This window comes from Molossus molossus, unplaced genomic scaffold (genome assembly GCF_014108415.1).
Source record: "Molossus molossus isolate mMolMol1 unplaced genomic scaffold, mMolMol1.p scaffold_m16_p_1, whole genome shotgun sequence".
NCBI classification, from domain to species: Eukaryota; Metazoa; Chordata; class Mammalia; order Chiroptera; family Molossidae; genus Molossus; species Molossus molossus.
The window spans coordinates 68,169,276-68,189,159 of NW_023425344.1; the positions used below are offsets into that span (position 1 = coordinate 68,169,276).

The following is a 19,884-nucleotide window of genomic DNA, read 5'->3' on the forward strand; positions in this document are numbered from 1 at the left end:
TAATCATGTTATCCATATATATACATATATACGATGATACTTTCACTATAGATACATATACATGCATAGATGCACACACATATACACATATAAACATACACACACAAACATGTTTCTCCTACTGTAAACCCCAGTAAAAAAACTGCATTTCATAACATAAATTTTATTTAGTAAATTGGTGAAACTAAATCTGGGTTTTCAGCCTGTCAAGATCTTTTTGACTCCATATTCTGTCATGTAACAAGCTCACAATCTCTTCCAACCTCCCCAAGTTTGATAAATGTGTCATCTTAATCCTCGAGAGAATAAATGATTATTGATTATTGAAAAAATAAAGAAGACACAAATAAATGGAAAGATAATCCATGCCCATGGATCAGAAAAATTGATCTGGTTACAATGTCTATACTACCCAAAGCAATCTACAGATTCAATGCAACCCCTATCAAAATTCTAATGACATTTTTCACAGAAATTAAACAACCCTAGAATTTGTATGGAACCACAAAATACCCTGGGTACCCAAAGATATCTTGAGAAAAAAGAACTAAACTGAAGGCATCATATGCCCTAACTTCAAACTGTATTACAAAGGTATAGAAATCAAAACAGTATGGTATTGGCATAAAAATATAAATTTAGATTAATGGAACAGAGTAGGAAGCCCAGAAATAAACTTGCACATAGATGGTCAATTAATATAGGACAAAGGAGCCAAGACTATATAATGGTTCAAGGATAGTCTCTTTAATAAATGGTGGACAAACTGGACAACTGTATGCATAAAGAATGACACTGGACCACTATCTTACATCATTCACAAAAATGAACTCAAAATGGATTAAAGACATGCATAAAGACCTAAAACCATATAACTCCTAGAAGAAAACAGGTGGTAAATTCCTTGACATTGGTCTTGGCAATGGCTTTTTTGGATCTGACACCAAAAGCAAAGGCAACAAAATAAAAAATAAATATATGTAAGTACACCAAACGAAAAAGCTTCTGCACAGCAAAGGAAACCAACAAATGAAAAAGGCAACTTGCTGAATGAGAGAAAATGTTTGCAAATCATGTACTGTTAGGGGTTAATAGCCAAAAAATATATAGAACTCATACAACTCAATAAAAAACAAACAAACAAAAACCCTGCAAAAATTAGATTAAAAAATGGACAGAGGATCTGAGTAGACGTTTTTCTGAAGAGAATATAGAGATGGCCACTAGGTGCACAAAAAGGTGCTCAATATCACCAATCATCAGGGAAATACAAATCACAACTGCAATTGAGATGTCACCTCACAATTCTCAGAATTGCTATTTTTAAAAAAGATAAGACATATCAAGAGTTGGCAAGGATGTGGAGAAAATGAAACATTTGTGCACTGTTGGTGGGAATGTAAATTGATGTAGCCACTGTGGAAAACAGTATGGTGATTCCTCAAAAAAGTAAAATAGAACTACATATGCAGGATGGAGCAAAAATAGGTTTACAGTAGTTCATATAAAAAATACAATAAATAAATAATAATACAAGAATAAACTGTTGCCCGGCCAGTGTGGCTCAGTGGTTGAGTGTTGACCCATGCACCAAGAGGTCACCAGTTCAATTCCTGGTTGGGGCACATGCCCAGGTTGTGGGCCCGATCCCTAGTCGGGGGCATGCAGGAGATGGCCAGTCGAAGTTCTCTCTCATGGATGTTTCTATTTCTCTCTCCCTCTCCCTGCTTCTCTCTCTGAAAATCAATAAAGAAAAAAAAAAGAATACTGTTTTGTGAACTCACAACTGTAAACGTACTTTTGCCAACCATTTGTATGTTTGTGTGTGTATGCATTAAAAAATATATATAGCTATACACACCCACACACACACACATACACATATGTAATGGAATTATATATGTATAAAGGAAGAGGAAAAAGAAGGTGCAAAAAATACTTACAAAGATTCTAAAGGGGCAGATATCAGGAACACCAGAAAAACACACCACCTAATAGTGAGGGCATGACCTTGGAGGGCAAGTTTGTGAAGAAAAAGCACTACAGGCCTCCTCACCCAGATTACCTATTGAGAGGCAAAGGAGAGAAAGGCACACTGGGATCATATTTTTAAAAATCATCCTCTGGTGCCCTGGCCAGTTTGGCTCAGCGGTTAGAGCGTCGGCCTGCGGTCCCGAGAGACCCGGGTTCGGTTCCCGCTAAGGGCACGTACTCCGGTTGCAGTTTGTCCCCGGCCCTGGTTGGTCGTGTGGGTGGCAGCCACTCGATGTGTCCCTTCACGTCGATGTTTCTCTCTCTCTCTCCCTTCCTCTCTCTCCCTCCCACTCTATCTGTACAAAAAATGGAAAAATATCCTCGGGTGAGGATAAAAAAAAAAAAAAAAAAAAATCATCCTCTGGTAGCAACAGAGAAATTGTAAAGTTTTTAATTAAAAAAGTTAAAAATGTAATTTAAAAAGTATAATAACCATGTCATGTGAGGAAGAAATGAAGAACTTGAAACGAACTCGAAAGGGAAGACCAGGGGTTGAACATTTCCAGATTTTAGAAGAGCTGCCATGTGGTTCAGAGGACAAAACCAGAAAGTGAATGGCAGTGATCTGGAGACAGTTAAAAACATAAAAAGAATAATAGTCACTTCTAAAGATGAAATATAGGCACACCTCAGAGATACTGGAGGTATGGTTCCCGACCACCACAATAAAGGAAATATCCAATAAAGCAAGTCATACTCTTTTTGCTGGTGAAAGGTCTTGCCTTACATTAAAAAAAAAAAAAAAAAAAAAAAGCCACATCTGTGAAGCACAATAAAATGAGGTATGACTGCAGATTTTCTCAGACTGTGGTCAAGTTTCTAGTAAATAAAGAGGCAAACAATTAAAGAAAAACCTCGATATGATGGACTAATTCGGGCAAGGGGATGTCCATTAAATCTGAAAGTCCATTATATAATAAAGTAGGTTTTCCCTAATCCACATGTTAAAAAAAAATGGACAGTTTACCTGTTTTAACTTATGTAGACACGTTGTGTAATTTAAATTAAGTATGTATGTAAAGTTTAATTTCACAGAAAAAGCATTTTATATGTATTAGAGTAATTTTAAATGTGTACTGAATAGGTCTAGTAAATGTGTGCATTGACCAGTCGCTGGGAGTAACAGAGGCACACGGCGGGGGCGTGGCTTCGTGAGTGTCACAACATCAGCAGGCACACATTAGAGCTGCTGCAGAAAGTCATGCGTGTGACAACAGAACCATTGGCCACTCGAGATGCAGTGTGACCATTCGACAAACATTTACTTGGATTGACATATGTAGACTATAGATGTAGATATGTAATATTTATTTATGTTGGTGAAATCACTACTGTGTTTTTTTCCAACCTATGGCCTATGTGCTAAAATTTGTGAAAAATAATAGTGAATTAATAATAAAAAATAACCTGTTAATTTCCTTATAAGTAAATCTTGGTTAAAAGCATTTTAAAATTAATAGGGTGTTAATTTTCAAATATGACATACAGAGTGAAAATTTTGTCCATTAAATCTGAAGTCTGTTAAATCGAGGTCCATAAAATCAAGGGTTTAATGAGATACCATTTGTCATCCTTCCTACTCATGGAAATTTTTTTAAAAGAAAATGTTGTTGGTAAGAAAAAAAGAGGTGGGATGTAAAGTGATTCAAATATCTGGAGGGCAATCTGGCAATGCCCAGCAGGGGCGGGCCTGGTTCCGGCTGCCTGCCGTCTAGCCAGGTCTCTAAACACAGGAGAAGGGCGAGTAACAGTGAGCAAGGCTCACATCTTACACAAATGGGACCTCGAGACATTCACAATATACTGTTATTTGGGATGAAAAAAGAATTCTGTAAAACTAATGTCAAGAGGTTCCAGGCAAGAAGGCAGCATAGGTAAAAGCAGTATCGCATCCTCTCACAACCACAAAAAAATTACAACTAAACTACAGACCAACCACCATTCAGACTACTTGACATCTAGTGGAACAGAAGCCCTACTCCTACGACTAAGGATATAAAAAAGAAGCCATATTGAGACTGGTAGGAAGAGTAGAGACACAGAATGGGCTGGTCCCACACCCATATGTGGAAAATAAATATTGGTAGGAATATTTTGGCTGTGGAGGTTCATTCTAAGGAGCTAGGGGTCCCAGCCCCACACTAGGCCCCCAGCTCAGGGTTCTGGTGCTGGGAAGAGAAATCCCCATAACTTCTGGCTGTGAGGATTGTGGCTAAGTAAGACGGAACGCTGCTGGAGGCCCAGGTGTTCTTCTTAAACGGCCTGCTCATGAATTTACTTGGACTCACTCACTCTGAGCTCCAGTGCTGGGGTAGTAGCTTGAAAGCACCAGGGACATATGGGGAGGAAATTAATTGTCTGGCATCAGAATAAGGGCTGTAGGGGCAGCTTTCTACCAGACAGAAGTGCTGACAGAAGCCATTGTTCCTTTTCTGAGCCTTCCGCCCACAGAGCCAGCAGGTGTGTGCCATATCTGAGTCTCCATCAACCTGGCTAATACTGTCAGTCTGCCTTGGTGATTCCCTGAAACTCTGCCCCTCCCATCCTCTGGGTCCATCCAGGCTATTTCCAGTGGCTTCTCCTTACAAATGGCCTCTCTTGGCTTATGCTTTGGGACTTTCCTAAAATCTATCAAACAAGCAGCATCTGGCCTCAGAGTGCCTTTACCTCTCACTAAGTGGCCCCAGGTCCAGCAACCGGTGGTAGCCATCCTTGGTTCACAGGTTGGCCTCTCCTGGGCACCTCCAAGAGCAGCAAATATAGTAGCCATCTGAAGATCACTTTATAGCTCATGCCAGATGGCCCCAGGCAGGGCACAGGTAGCAGCTGACCTTGGCCTGCACCTTCTGGGAGGCCCCAGAGTAAGCACATTGGTGGCGTGGTCAGTTTCAGACCACGTCCAAGCACTACCCAACCACCTCCACAAGCAACACACTTGAGCGGCACCAGAGACCCAATGAAGCTAGTCCTGCTTCCTGGGGTTGTTCCTGCACAGCTGACCCTCCATGGTGGTCAGAGCCAGTCCTTGCAGCCAGCTGGCCTGTGGGTAAATCCCTCCCATTGATATGCCAACAGCAATCAAAGCTCAACCACAACAGATGAGTGTACTCAGCCCACAAGGGGGGTGGGTACATATCTGGAATGCATAGCTAGGGTGATTAAGAAGGCTATGCCACTGGATTCCACAGGATACCTACCACTTAAAGCCACTCTACCAAGCCCAGGAGACTAGCAGTTCTACCTAATACAAAGAAACAAACACAGGGAGACAGCCAAAATGAAGAGACAAAGAAACATGTCCCCAATAAAAACAAAAAACAAAACTCCCAAAAAAGAACGAAACAAAATGGAGATAAGCAGTTTACCAGATACAGAGTTCAAAGCACTGGTTATAAGGATGCTCAATGAACCTAGGGGAACAGTAGATGAGAACTTCAACAAAGAGACAGAAAATATCAAAATGAATATTAAAACAACAACAACAACATAAAATAAAAAACCAGTCAGAAATAAAGAATACATTAACTGAAATGAAGAATACATTACAGGGAATCAACAGTGAAGTTAATAAAGCAGAAGATCAAATCAGCAATTTGGAAGATAATGAAGCAATAAACACCTAATCAGAACAGAATAAAAAAAGAATTTAAGAAAATGTGGATAGTGTAAGGAGCCTCTGGGACAACTTCCAGCGTGCCAACTTCCACATCATGGGGGTGCCAGAAGGTGAAGAGAGAGAGATAGGAATTAAAAACCGATGTGAAAAAATAATGACAGAAAACTTCCCTAACCTGATGAAGAAAATAGAAACACCAGTCCAGGAAGCACAAAGAGTCCCAAACAAGATGAACCCATGGAGGCTCACATCAAGACATAGCATAATAAAATACCAAAAGTGAAAGACAAAGAGAGAACCTTAAAAGCAGCAAGAGAAAAGCAGGTATCTATAAGGGAGCTCCCATAAGACTGTCAGCTGATTTCTCAACTGAAACTTTGCAGGCCAGAAGGGAGTGGCAAGAAATATTCAAAGGGGTGAAAAGCAAGGATCTACAACCAAAATTACACTACCCAGCAAAGCTGTCATTTAGAACTGAAGGACAGATAAAGAACTTCAAGATAAGAAAAAGCTAAAGGAGTTTATCACCACCAAACCAGTATTATAAGAAATGTTAAAGAGTCTTAAGAAGAAAAAAAAAAAGATAAAAATATAAGCTGACAATAAATACTATCAACAATTGCTTTAAATTAAAATGGATTAAATGCTCCAACCAAAAGACATATGGAGGCTGAATAGATAACAAAGCAAGACCCTTACATATGCTGCCTACATGAGACTCATTTCAGATTGAAAGACACACACAGACTAAAAGTAAAAATGGTAAAATATATTTCATGAAAATGGATAAAAACAAACAATAAAAGCTGAGGTAGCAATACTTAACACCAGGCAAAATAGACTTAAAAAATAAAAGGCTATATAACAAGAGACTAAGAAGGACCCAGCAATTCTGCTTCTGGGTATTTATCCTAAGAAACCCAAACCACTAAATCAAAAATATACATTCATATGTTCACTGTAGCATAATTTACAATAGCCAAGATATGGAAGCAACCTAAGTGTCCATCAATAGATGAATGGATAAAGAAGTGGTACACATATACAATGGATTAGGACTCAGCCATAAAGAAGAATGAAATCTTGTCATCTGCAACAACATGGATTGAGTGAAGTAAATCAGAAATGGAAAGACACATGCCATATGATTTCACTTATATGTGGAGTCTAAAAAAAATAAAAACAAAACAAAAAATGAACAAGGAGAACAGAAACAGAATCATAGATACAGAGAACATTTTGACTGTTGCCAGATAGGAGGAGAGTTGGGAGGAAAGGTGAAAATGGTGAAGGGACTAAGAAGTACAAATTGGTAGTTATAGAATAGTCACGGGGATGTAAGGTATAGCAGAGGGAATATAGTCAATAGAATTATAATAACTATAAATGGTATCAGATGGGCACTAGATTTATCCAGGTGATCACTTAGTAAGTTATATAATGTTTAATAACTGGGTTGTACACCTAAAATTAATATAATATTGTATGTCAACTGTATTAAAAATTATTTATAAAGCTAATGTTAAGTATAATCTGTTTTATTATTTTATATGCTCACAGGAAAAAACTATAGGACATAAGCAAATATAGCACATGCTTATTTCTGGGTTATGGAATCTAGATTCCTATTTTCTCTGTTCTACTTGTTTTTCCTAAATTTTAAACACCAGACCTGTATTTCTTTTCTAACAAGAAAAATAAAAGGTGTTAGAGAAAGTTAAATTCTTTCTCTATAAAAGGAAGTCAAGACCTACTTACTGCTAACTTCTAGTGATGGCACATGACAGGGGTCTACAAATCTACCCTAAAAAAATTAGAAATTGGACAAAATTGTCAAAACAACCTTTTGAGGACCCTGGAAATTGAATAAAGACAAAAAACAAATTGAGAAACACTTATTCATGAAAAACTGGTGAAGAGTAATTAAGAATAGTGGAGTTTGAGCCACTCTTGCTAGGTCCTGCTCTCAACCCTGGGTGGGCAACACAGTGCTACCACGGGGACCAGAGTAATAGCCAGTACCTCTGGTTCTGGCTGAACTGATTTGGAAGACAGGACAAAACCCCAAACTCAGTGGGTCATATACCTGATAAAGGACCTGTACCCAGAACTCATAAAAATAACTCAGTAAGAATAAAAACCCAATAAAAAAAATGGGCAAAAGATATGAACAGACATTTAACTGAAGAAGATACACTAATGGATACTATGCATATGAAAAATGCCTGACATCATTAGTCTTTAAGAAGCTGAGATAGTACTAATAAATTCACTAGAATAACCAGAGGAGAAAAGACTAACAATACCATATGACGGCAAAGATGTGGAGAAACTGGAATTTTCATATATTGATAATGGGAATGTAAAATGGTGCAACCACTTTGGGAAAAAGTTTGGCAGTTTCTTCAAACGTTAAACATAAATTTACTATATTATCCAGCAATTTTACTCCTAGGTACCTACCCGAGAGAAATGAAAACAGATAATGACGCAAAGACTTGTACATGAATGGTCATAGGAGTATGATTTGTAGTAGAGAAATTGGAAACAACTCATATGTCTATCAACTAGTAAATGGATAAACAACATGTCATATGTCATATAACATTATTCAGTACTAAAAAGAAATGAAATACTGATACATGCTACAACATGGATAAATCTCAAAAATATTATGCTAAGTGAAAGAAGCCAGTCACAAGAGAACATATACTGCTTGATTCCATTTACAGCAAATGTATAGAAACATAAAATAAATTAGTGGTTGTTTGAGGCTGGGAGTGGGGAGGAGGGTAGATGGTGAAAATGGGAAATAACTGTAAATGGGCCAAGGGATCTTACCGAGATGACAGAATGTTCTAGAACTAGGCTGTGGTGATAATTGCGCAATTGGTAAATTTACCAAAAAGCATTAAATTGGACAATGTCAATGAGTATGTTTTATGGCATGTAAATTATACTTCCAAAGAGCTGTTAAAAACAGAAAAGAAAGTCAACAAGTAATTTTTTTCCCTAATAAGACTATTGGTGTCAGTAGAAAGAATACACTGAACTTAATCTGCTTTTAGAAATGTTCCACATTCTTCATTATATTAACACACCTTGTCCCTCTTCAATGACTCTAGATGAAATAAGTTCTGGAATGGGTCACTTTCAACTTACTTCTGCTGCTACACTTATGTATAAAAAACCTAAAGGTGCAGAAACATTCGTGTGCTTAGAATCACTTGGTTATTTGGAGAAAAGGGGGCAACTCAATGTCAGGAGTGTTAAACCTTTTGTTTATCATTGTGGGCTGTCTTACAGAGCCACAGAGGATTTATACAGAAAAGAACTCTCCATTTGGCAAGAAGTTGCTATGAGTCAAATTAAAAAAAAATAATCTTGAGAGTGTTCTTCTTGCTAGTTTCTCAACAAATTTAAGCAGAATGTAAAGTCAGAAACAGAAGGATTTTTGTTTCAGTTACAAAGACTTATTTAAAGTTCAAGACCTAATAAGGTAAGAAGAGCTATAGTGTTAAACATCTTGTTTTTGCAAAAATTAAGACGAAACTGTTTAGCTTTGGAAAACCCAAATGTGCTTAAAACCAATGCTGCACTTAAGTACTGCAGGCCTATGCGATTTATTTACAGCGTAAACCACAGAAATAAAAATACCTTGAAAACGTTTATCTACATTTTAACAAAAAACAGTTTCTTAAATACTGTATTAAGGGAATCTCTGAGATTAAGACCAAAAGTAAATTGATTAAAAGACAACTTTTTATCAAAATTCTCCTTGAACAAGTGTTTTTCTGCTAGCACACCTTTTCCACTGCTAGTATCTACAAACATTTTTCCTAGAATGAACCATTTGTCTGAGTTCCGTTGTATAATTTTAAGTAATTTATATAATTTTCATACAATGAAATGGAATAAAAATGTAATAATTCTGTAGTAATATTCTTTATTTCATTAAAAAATCTCCACTGCTTTTAGGGCTAATAAGACTCCATTTACCAATTAAAATGTTAACCACCCCCGATTCTAGCTTCATTATTAAGATCAGGGCACCCTGCCTTTACTTTGGCTAATCTTCCAATAGTCCAAGTAAAGGAAGTCCTAACTGAAGCAAGTGTGTGGGGGGGTGGGGGGTTGGGGGGATATGTGTGTTAAATTCTGAACAGTCTAACAAATAAAATAGTAAAACAGGCCGAGAGCTACAAATTCTAGGAAGCACACAATTACTCAGACAATCCTAGCACATTTCAAGGGTATCTCACCTTCTAACTCTAATTCCATGATAGAATGCCTATAACAAGTTGGCCTATGACAAATCGATCTACAACCATTCAGCCTTCTTTCTTACTTTTGGTAATGGGGTGCTGATCACCTCATAAGATCACCTCAATTTTTTAGACACTAGAATCTTTAGACACTTCTTTCTACTGTGTTGAGACTGCTTCATTATCATCTATCCACTCTAGGTCTGCCTTATGAAATTTGGAGAGAAAGTCTATTTCCTATACATATTTAAACAGGTTCAAATATCTTGCCACGTGTATCTGTGAAAGTACTTAATGTTCAAACTTAATATGCATTGCCTTCGTGATTGTAAACCAATCTTATTTCCAGACAGAGCTACCGTTCCCTGTCCTTTCGGCAGTCTTTATTTTTTACTAATTTAAATTTAATAAAATACATGTACTTGAACAAAACTCGCACAACACACACCAAAGTTTAAACGGAAACGTCTTCCTACCCCAGCCTTAAGAGCTCTCATTTCCTTGCAGGAAATTTCTATGCATCATTAAGCATATATATGCATTTTATTTTTTAAAAGGCAAACAGAACTATACTACTGCATGTTTATGCATCTTGCTTTTGCTACTTGATCTATGTGGAGATCCTTCCATATTGGCACATTCAGCTATTTAATATTACATTACACAGAGATTCCATAATTGGTTTAACCAATTTTACTAACATTTAGATTCACAGTTCTTGCTACTACAATTAATTCAGCAATGACCATTCTTGCAAACGTTTTTATATAACTATACAAGTAATTGTAAGATACATTCCTAGAGATAAAATTGCTGCTACATTAATGGGTATATAAATGATACATTTTGATACATTGCCACATTGCCCTACTAAGATGTTCCAGTGGTTCACAACTTGATTCACAGCATGTGAGAGTCACCCTTTCCCACTCTCTCGTCATCCCTGGGCATTAAACTTGTTTTAGTCTACCAATATTTATAACTATGAATGAGGACTGAACAATGTTCATGTATTTACTTGCACTTGTATTTCTGATTTGTGAGCTTCCTATTCATAAACTTTGCCCATTTTTTAACTGGGCAGATTAGATATCTGCCAGCAGCCCCTGGGGCATATAATTCCTTGTTTCCATGCAGACAAAAATGAACATTATGTAACCCAGGGTGCTGGGAGTGTGGTCCTTTCATCGCATTTCAACCCTTTTTAAGTAGGTAGACCTACCCCATTTCCCCACCTTGCTTTGTACTGTGCTTTAAGTTGATTTAATTAGTCAGCCTCAAGAGCATTTTAATTTGGTCTGTGGTGAGTGAGCCTGTGTGTACTGTTGCCATTGCTGCCGCCCGCACTGTGAGGTACAGGAAAGGTGGCTGATGGTACCGGGTGGTGAGACTACAGGAGTGGAGGTGCCCAGGTTAGTGACCAAGACTATAAGGCCCGACACCCCCTTGGACTGTTTCCAGCACCAACAAGACTTGGGGCTAAGTCAGGACAGGTGGACACTTGGGCTCTGATGATAATACTAAGAGAACTGACCTGCAAAGTCATCGTCACAGGGTTGATACCTGAACTCACCCACAAATAAGAACATCCAGAGTATAAGAGCCTACTACACACATACTTTCAGAGCCTCTCATTCTTCCTGCACTATAACCCGCTCGCTCCTCATCCTCACCCACCTGTCCTCAAGCTGCACAGATGCCACCTGGACAGAACAGCAGGAGGGCAGGGCACCCAAAAGACTCGGGATTCTCCTGACAGAGCGTCAGTCGCCCAAAAGTGGCATTGCAAACTAGAAGGGACTAAGATAACATTAACTGGCAACAGTTTCCCACTCTGCCTGGGGGTGATTTACTGAGAAAAAAGATACTTCATAGTTAAGAACTTACCTCTTCTCTGTACATCTGAGTAGAAATGTAAGTAAATTTGGTGATCCCACTATAGTTTTACTAACAGCACTACCATTATAGGAATGAAGAAAACAAAAGAAACGAGGAAGAGAAAGTTGGTTAGTTAGGTCGCGGACATAGAAAATGAATAACTTTAAACCAGTGTGTCCCACTTCAAAAATCCATAAGTATACCCATATGTGTACACACACACATACACACACACTCTACAAATATTTGATACTCTTATCTTGTCTGAAGACTATCTTCAGCAGCAGGAGACCTGAAAAACTGCTGCACATAAGATATATTAACTAATCAGAAAAGTCTCAAAAGTAAGAAAAGTGTATCAGCCCATATACATCCATTTATGTGTGACTTCACACTTTTCAGCTACAAACGTTTTTTATTCTCCAATGTCTATCTTTTTGCAGCAATACTATGTTGTAATTCCCCCCTGCAGTAAAACTGGGACACTCATATCAACCATATCAGAGTGAATAATCTCTTAAACAGCATAATTTTTATGACAGCCTTAAATGAAATTTTGTACATGCTTTGGATATAAAGGAAGGAAAATATGGAGTTTCATACATAGGTCAGTCTGCATGTCAGTCCACGTAAGATCACTGTATGCAGGAGGGCAAGAAGTAAGGGTCCAATCAGATCATCAGAAATGGCTACATATCTCATGACAAAGGGTCAATTGCTACCTCACTACTCGATTTTGGTTCTTAAGTACCTCTTACAAAGCGGGGAAATGCAGACCAGCATCTGTAGTAACAGCTCAGTATTTTACACACAGGAAAAAAACAATCAGATTTTGAAGAGAACACTTTGAAGTGATATGAAGATAACCAGCTGGACACCTGGATGCCAAGAGCCTCAGGGCTAAAAGGAAAAGACACAGTCAGGCCGACTGGCACAGGGTCTGAAAAGCTCAGAGCATGAGAGTCACCCTGCAGTTTCACTAAGAAAATTCAATCTGTGGGGCTGGTGCACCATCTGGTGACCATTCAGAGTCTAGGTGTCAAAAGTCGCCTGGATAGTTCTGGATGGTTTAGGAGGCCATCACAACCTACAACAAATGGCAGGTCTTTCGGGAAATTTTTCTAAAAAAAAAAAAGGATCTGACTTAAATGTGATGAAACACGAGGAGCAGTTCAGGTGACAATAAAGAATAAGAAAATTCTCAGTACCTTTAAGGACATAAAATGCCCCCGTGGAATACTCTACCAACTTGAAATATAAATATGTATATTTGTGCATTTTTCACATATTGACATAAACATTTTAATTATAGCATTCTGTATACAATTGCCAATGCCTGGTTATTGCAAAAAGGTTATGTCTAGGCAGCAACAGAACTACTTCTGACATTCATGAATTTCAGCCCTAGAAATATACCCATTTCCCCCCGCGAATTTTATGTCAGTGTTATTTGTTGATGCTACTGTATTATAACAACCAGAAGTTTCTCCAGTTGATCAGAGTCACGAACACTTGCCAACCAAGCTTTTTTCACCACTGCTTTCAGCAGCCGCGCTGAGACAGGCGTTCCAGAATGGCTACACGAAAGCCAGACAGTGAATGCATAGAACCGTACACAGACGATAATACATTAATGGTTATTTTAGTTCTTTCTCAATCTAGTCACACCGTTTTTCTCATACTACAACTGAGCATTCATATTTAACTCTTTCAGAACAAGAAAGTCTACAAAAACAAAAAACAAAAAAAAAAACATGCTCGAGTGCTCGTCATTCACTCAAGCTGACTTAACCGAATAAACCCAACATGCATTTCCTTCCCCTTTTTGGAACGAGCAAGTGGACAGGAATGCAGAATGCCCCAAACACTGCTTAATGTCCATGTGAATAGGCAGGAATTTAAATAACAAATGTGCCCCCACCTCCCAGGAAGGAAAAACAAGGTCACACAAACAGCTCCACAGAGCCAGGGGGGCAGAGGCCTCTCCAGAGCCCCGCTGGTCCAGGGAAGAGGGGCGGCTGTACTCACGCAGACGGCCAGAGCTCCTGCCCCCATCCTCACAGGAAGTGTCTGGTAGAACTGATGCAGGCCAGACGAAAACATCAAAATGACAGCAACACACTGAAATTCCAGTCAGTGGCTATGCTTTGATTCGAAAACCAGCACCCAATCCCGAGGCCCCTTGGGAAGCGCGGAGCGGCTCCTAACATTTTCGGAAGTGCGGTTTTGCTTCTCGTTCGGTTAAACCCACATGGCTGGGAGGACTGCCCGGAGTTGAAATCTGATCCTCCGCCTCTAGTATTGGCAAGGACAGGCGGTCACGTGGCACGGGTTTTAAGTTGCTGACATCTTTTCTTAAACCTGACCGTGCTGGCTGCCGCACAGACAGGCTTCTTCCGTCTGGAAAATGCTGATCAGCTGGCGGTACTCATGAACAGAACAGTGCAGAAAGAGAAAACACCAACTCACGTCCCTGTCGTTCCTCGTTTCTGAGACCAATCCACGTATTGACGCTCAGGTTTGCGTCTGCAGGAGCAGTCTTCACTTTTTGGAGGCAGTTCACTTCTGTTGCCCCCTAGAAACCAGTTAAATTCCATCACAATGTTCTTCCCGCCACTCCATTCTATACAATTGGCCTACGTGAAGGTGCTCGATTTTATGTAGCTGCTGCTTACTGCTTCTAATTACTTTCAAATGATTGAATTCACATACACTGGTGATAAGCATAAAACAACATGCATCTAGACATCCATAATTCTGGGGATGTGATTTCCAGTCTGGAGAATTGGCCTCTTTCAGTAACTTCCTATTCCATAGGCTGTGTCATTAGAAAATCTGATCGCTTTTATAAGGTCTACATATTTGAACTGGTAGCTAAAATATCCATTTTATATAAGCCGGAAGGAAACTATCCTGTTTTCATTTTTTACTGCCACATCTATCAAATCTTTTCTTGCCGGCACACTTAGGACAATGCTGAGCAGTATCACATGCGAAGTTTCACTGGACCCAACTTTAAATCACTTAAATCGCCATAATAACAAAGACCTAATAAAATTGTATCGTAAGGGGAGGAGGTGGTAGGAAAAGGGAAAACAAAAATTAGCTCCCATTTCAATACTTCTCTTCAAATCTAGTATTTCTTGCATATCTATAGCCAACCAACACTACCTACAGCAGAGCCAAGATAGCCAAATGTGTTGAGCAAGCCAGGGGACACGAGCACTTTTATTTCTATACGTGCTCACAAAACACTGCATAGGCTCTGCTTCCCCAAGGCAGAAGAACACAACCCCACAGCCATCCGGGGAATGGAGTGGGACAGTGGACATTCTTCTCCGTTAAAAAAAGGAGGAGAGGGTGGAGGCGGAAGAGGGTATGGGGTATAAATGGTGATGGAAAAATAAATACAATTTTTAAAAAGGAGAAAATTTTTCTACTTCTACCTTAATCCAGATTTTTAATCACTTCTGCTTTCTATTCCACCCATTAAAAAATTAGGCTGGTTACTAAAAAAAAGTGATCATAAAACAATCTTTCTACAACTTAAAAATGTTGGCTTCTTTTTCTGATTACATAAGTATTACCTGTCCAAGATGAAAAGTAAAAGCCTAGATTTAAAGGTTAGGTCACCGAGAGGCCATCACCCAATCAGCATTTATTTATTACCTACACTGGGCCAGGCCCTATGCTATACAATGTACAGAAAATGATAAGAAAGACAGGGATCTCTCATGGATCATTCAATGCGAGAGGGAGGAATAAAAATAAACTGACAAAAATAAGACATCTTTTTGAGTAGTAAATACAGAGGTGCTAATTAAGCAAAGATGAAGTAGTAAAAGAATAACAGAGGACAGCCAGCAACATTTAACATGCCAACTGCTAGTCTCTTTTCTATGCCTTTAAAAACATAATTTCTGATAATTTTCTATCCTAACTTTTTGGACTTAACATTGCATCAGAGGCATGCTCACAAATTGTTAAAAACACTATAAACAATTTTCATCATGTGTAAGAGCACAGTCTTTGGTCATTCTCCCATTTTTAGACATTTGCAGTTTCTGATTTTGTGTGTGTAACTAGCAATGCTTTGTCCTCACTCTGATTTTTTTCTAGTAGAGTCTTCTGAATGTGAAATTTCTGGATCCCAGAGAATAAGAATCTGTGCTAAGTCTCCCGACATACATTGGCTCTCGCAGTGTATATTCCACAACCCACCTTACCCAAGTCTGGATATTTTATAAAGTATTTCCTAGTAAGTGAAAACGATTTCTCATTTTAAAACTATTTCTTTCGATTATAATAATATTAAATATATTTTTAAAATCCTCCTTAGTCGTTTATGTAGTTTCTGCTCTGTGAACTCTCTTTGACCCATTCTCTTTGTCCACTATCAACTGGAACCTGATCAGTGGAAGTCTCTTCTGTAGGACTGTTGTGAAGATTAAATGACATGACCCATAAAAAGCACTTATTTTTGTTACCATTTGCCAGGTGCTATATAAGTAATTTTGGATACTTACATGGTTTAGATGCTTAAATCTATTTCAAAATATAGTAAAATATGAGGATCTGAAATGATGTTTTATTTTTCATATAACTACTGTGGCCAGACTGTTACCTCCCACAGTATGCAATGTCCGTTTCTGATATTAATGCTTGTTTTCCCTCTTAGTTGTAGATGAGCCCATAACCCAGTGAGAGACTACATTTCCCATCTTTTCCTACAGGTAGGCAGATAGGGCCATGTAACTATATACTCATTAACAGACTGTGAATGGTAGAATATGTACAACTTCTGTGACACATGCTTCATAGGACACCCCTTGTTCCACATTACTCTCCTCCCCTTTCATCACAAACTGGAATGCAGGTGTGCTAGAAACTCAGCTCTACCATGGAGAAGAAGAACAATGTCCCAGGGATGATGAACTACATGGAAGGGACTTAGACCTCTGAATGACCTTGTAGAGTACAGCTGCCTTACAAGCCTAGACCAACTCAACTTCTACATGAGAAAGAAAACAAACTCTCAATTTGCTACTGTTTTGAAGGTCTTGTGTGTACCTATATAAAACAGATTTGTCTTTATCCTAGCTAATGTACTAAGCAAATGAGTCAGCCACATTTTTTAATCAAATTTTTCATTTCCCAATTATCTGTAATATTACCTATACTACGTATACTATGTATTACATCCATATATACACACGTGTATTGATTGACCTGGGCCCTGAGGCTAAGGTGACAAAATGATTCCATTTTTATCATCAATGGACTTTCCTTGGTATTTTTCCAATAATAGGTTAATTACTCCTAGAAGTAAAGAAATTGCCTAGGGTTACAGTTGCCCCATGTACTCGAAAACTGCAAATCATGAGCCCAGTGATTAATGCTAATTTTGACTTCTGTAATCACTGTCACACACATTATTCTGCAGGTCCCCTGAGGGGGTGTGCAAAAGGGGGATGGGGCTTCTATATTTAAAAGCAGAAGAGCAAGAAGAATCGAGGCTGCTGATCTGAGGGGAGACCATGCCTCCTGCAGCCCACCGCAGTGAGAATAAAGCGCTCCTTTACAATTCGGCTGTGCATCTCATCTCACGGACACATTACAACATTGGCCCCAGCGAGATCCCTGGTGTTTTGTGACACCAAGGGCTAGACCCTAGGACGGGCAGCCTCTCCCAATCCGGCCACTGGACCCCTAGAGATCTGAGGGGAGGCACCCCCTGAGTTTCAGGGACCCAAAGATCCTACTTGGGTTTCTGACAAGCGGCTGGGAGATGCTAAGACGTCCCCAAAAAGACTGAAGGAGACCTGGTAGAAGCCTCCGGAGGTGAGTTCTGGGTGACCGGTCTATCTGGATGAGAGTAAGAGGGCCAGACACGGCGCAGCCTCTCCTCTCCTGGGAATCCCCCTAAGACATTAGGAAGGGGTTCAGATCTGGCAAATTCTGGTTCAAATCTGGCAAATTCTATTCATTCAGTCCTGCCATTGGGGTGGAAGGGGAGACTGATCACCTCCCAAGTGGCATAGGTGCCACTCAGGATAGGGAATTTCTGGAAATTCAAATGGTGTGTGAGTGTGACTGTGTGAATGTAATTGTGTGTGAGTGACCATGCTTCATGACGCTTGTTACGGAGCCTGTGTGAGCCCTAACCTGCAGCTCTGCGACTACCTTATACAACTAAAGGCAGTATCAGGTTCTTGGGTCATTCTGGTGTCCCATCAGTGAACCTGATCCGAATTGGGGGCTTAGTCCAACCCGCCACATGCCAAGAGATGTCTGAAATCTCCGCAAGGGGAGCGGCCAGGCGGATGAAGTGAAAGTTCTGTCTTGTGTGTCTTCCCTTGTTTTTGTCCTCGTCTGCCTCCCTACTGTGTCTCACTCAACTTTATTACGGTTAGTCTAGTCATAGACAGCACCCCTAGCGTCCAGAAGACCTCACTGGGTTGCATACTGAAACATTCTTAGAGAAGGATTTGAGGAAGGTTCTGATTGGGGCACAAATACTGGTAGTGGGCCCCAAACTGGGCCCCAAGAGAAACCTGGGCAAAGGTAGGGCAGTGCCTGTGAGGCAAAGATATAGCAAAAAGCTCAAACAAGTTTCTGGCACATTTACTCTTTGGGCCCTAATTAGAGATTGCCTTGATCTTGTGCAGGAGGCTAATAAAGTGGGAAAGCAAGGTGTAGTGAAAGACTTGGGGAAAGCCAAGAAAGGCTATGAGTCCTTAAAGACTCCCCTACCGCCTTCCACTACAACTGTGATTAATATTTGTGCTTTGAAGGCCTGGAAAGAGCTCCCAACAAAAGGGAAAAATTCGCTAGATCTTACATCCATCAGACAAGGACCTGAAGAGCCATGTCAAGATTTTGTAGCTTGGTTGCTACAGGTAGTTAACAGAGTAATAAATGATTCAGGGGCCGTCCCTGCTGGTGGGCCACCCTGTGTGTCCTGCATAGTGCTGCACATCAGGACTGGGGTTCGTTGTGGAGAGCCCCTCTTCCTGGGTAACGAGGGTGGTGGGCTGCAGGCAGGCATAAAAGCACTCACACGGAGGCCACAGGATTCCCTGGGGAGGGTGGTCAGGCCACGGAAGGGGTGTGTTCCTTCAGTGCCAGCCTAGGCGGCTTGTCTGTCTGCCCCCTCAGGTTTGGTGGCAGCAAGTTTCCAACAGACTTCTCTGAACTTTGGGGAGTTGAAAATAGGGATTCTAGGAGTGGGCGCAAAGTGCTCTTGGAGAGAGTTGGAAAACATTCTGCCCCGTGTAAACACACGTGCTAGGATGACGCTTCCCTTTCCTGCGTCCTTTTATAAACCTGGGGTCAGGAGAAATTTTCCCATCCCTCTGCCTGCGATGGGACCCAAATACTGCCAGGGGAGGGCTTCCTTGGACACTTTTCATTGTGTTCTCCTGTTAGGCCAAAAGGCCCAATTGGTTAAAATAGCTCAAAGGTATATAATAATAGAAACACCCCTAGGGAAAAACAAGATAAAAGAATAGCAAAGGTAATAATAGCAGCCTTAAGGGAAACAGGGTCTATGGAGAAGGATCACCCTAGGAAGGGTCAGGATGGCAGGCCTAGGTCCTGATTAGGGATAGAAAAGACAAGGACAAAGTCAGGTGTAGAGGAACAAAGTAAAAAGCCATTCTTGACTTGGAAAAATGACAATAGGGGACAAACTAGTTAGTTTCCTGGTAGATACTGGTGCAGCAGACTCAGTCCTGACCGAGCCAATGGGCCCCTAACCTACCCCTGGATTTCAAAGAGGACTATAGACCTTGGAAACAATACTGTGACTTATTCGTTTCTGGTCATGCTGGGATGCCCATACCCCTTACTTTGATGTGATCTTCTCCAGTGATTGTTCAATTGCTGGCCACTGCCACTCCAGGCCAGCCCCACATCAAGTTCCACAAGATGTTGGCCATCAATCCTGCCAGCCTGCCTCCAGATGATGACCCAGAGAAACTGCCTAGAGGAAATTGACATAATGCAGACGGCCCACCCAGACCTCAGGATGTTCCACTGCCATCATCAGATGAGGTATTGTTCATGGACAGGAACAGCTATGTCCAGGAA

General features: G+C 40.0%; 1 protein-coding gene across 1 annotated transcript in view; it reads right to left on the reverse strand.

The window, feature by feature from the left end:
* FAM13A (family with sequence similarity 13 member A) overlaps positions 1-13,951 on the reverse strand; it is a 300,626-nt gene extending 286,675 nt beyond the window's left edge. Inside the window, exon 1 of the mRNA XM_036255845.1 lies at positions 13,822-13,951. Coding sequence (XP_036111738.1) covers positions 13,822-13,896 — 75 coding nt within the window. The 5' untranslated portion in view covers positions 13,897-13,951. The remainder of the gene's footprint in view (positions 1-13,821) is intronic.
* Between the last annotated feature and the right edge of the window lie 5,933 nt (positions 13,952-19,884).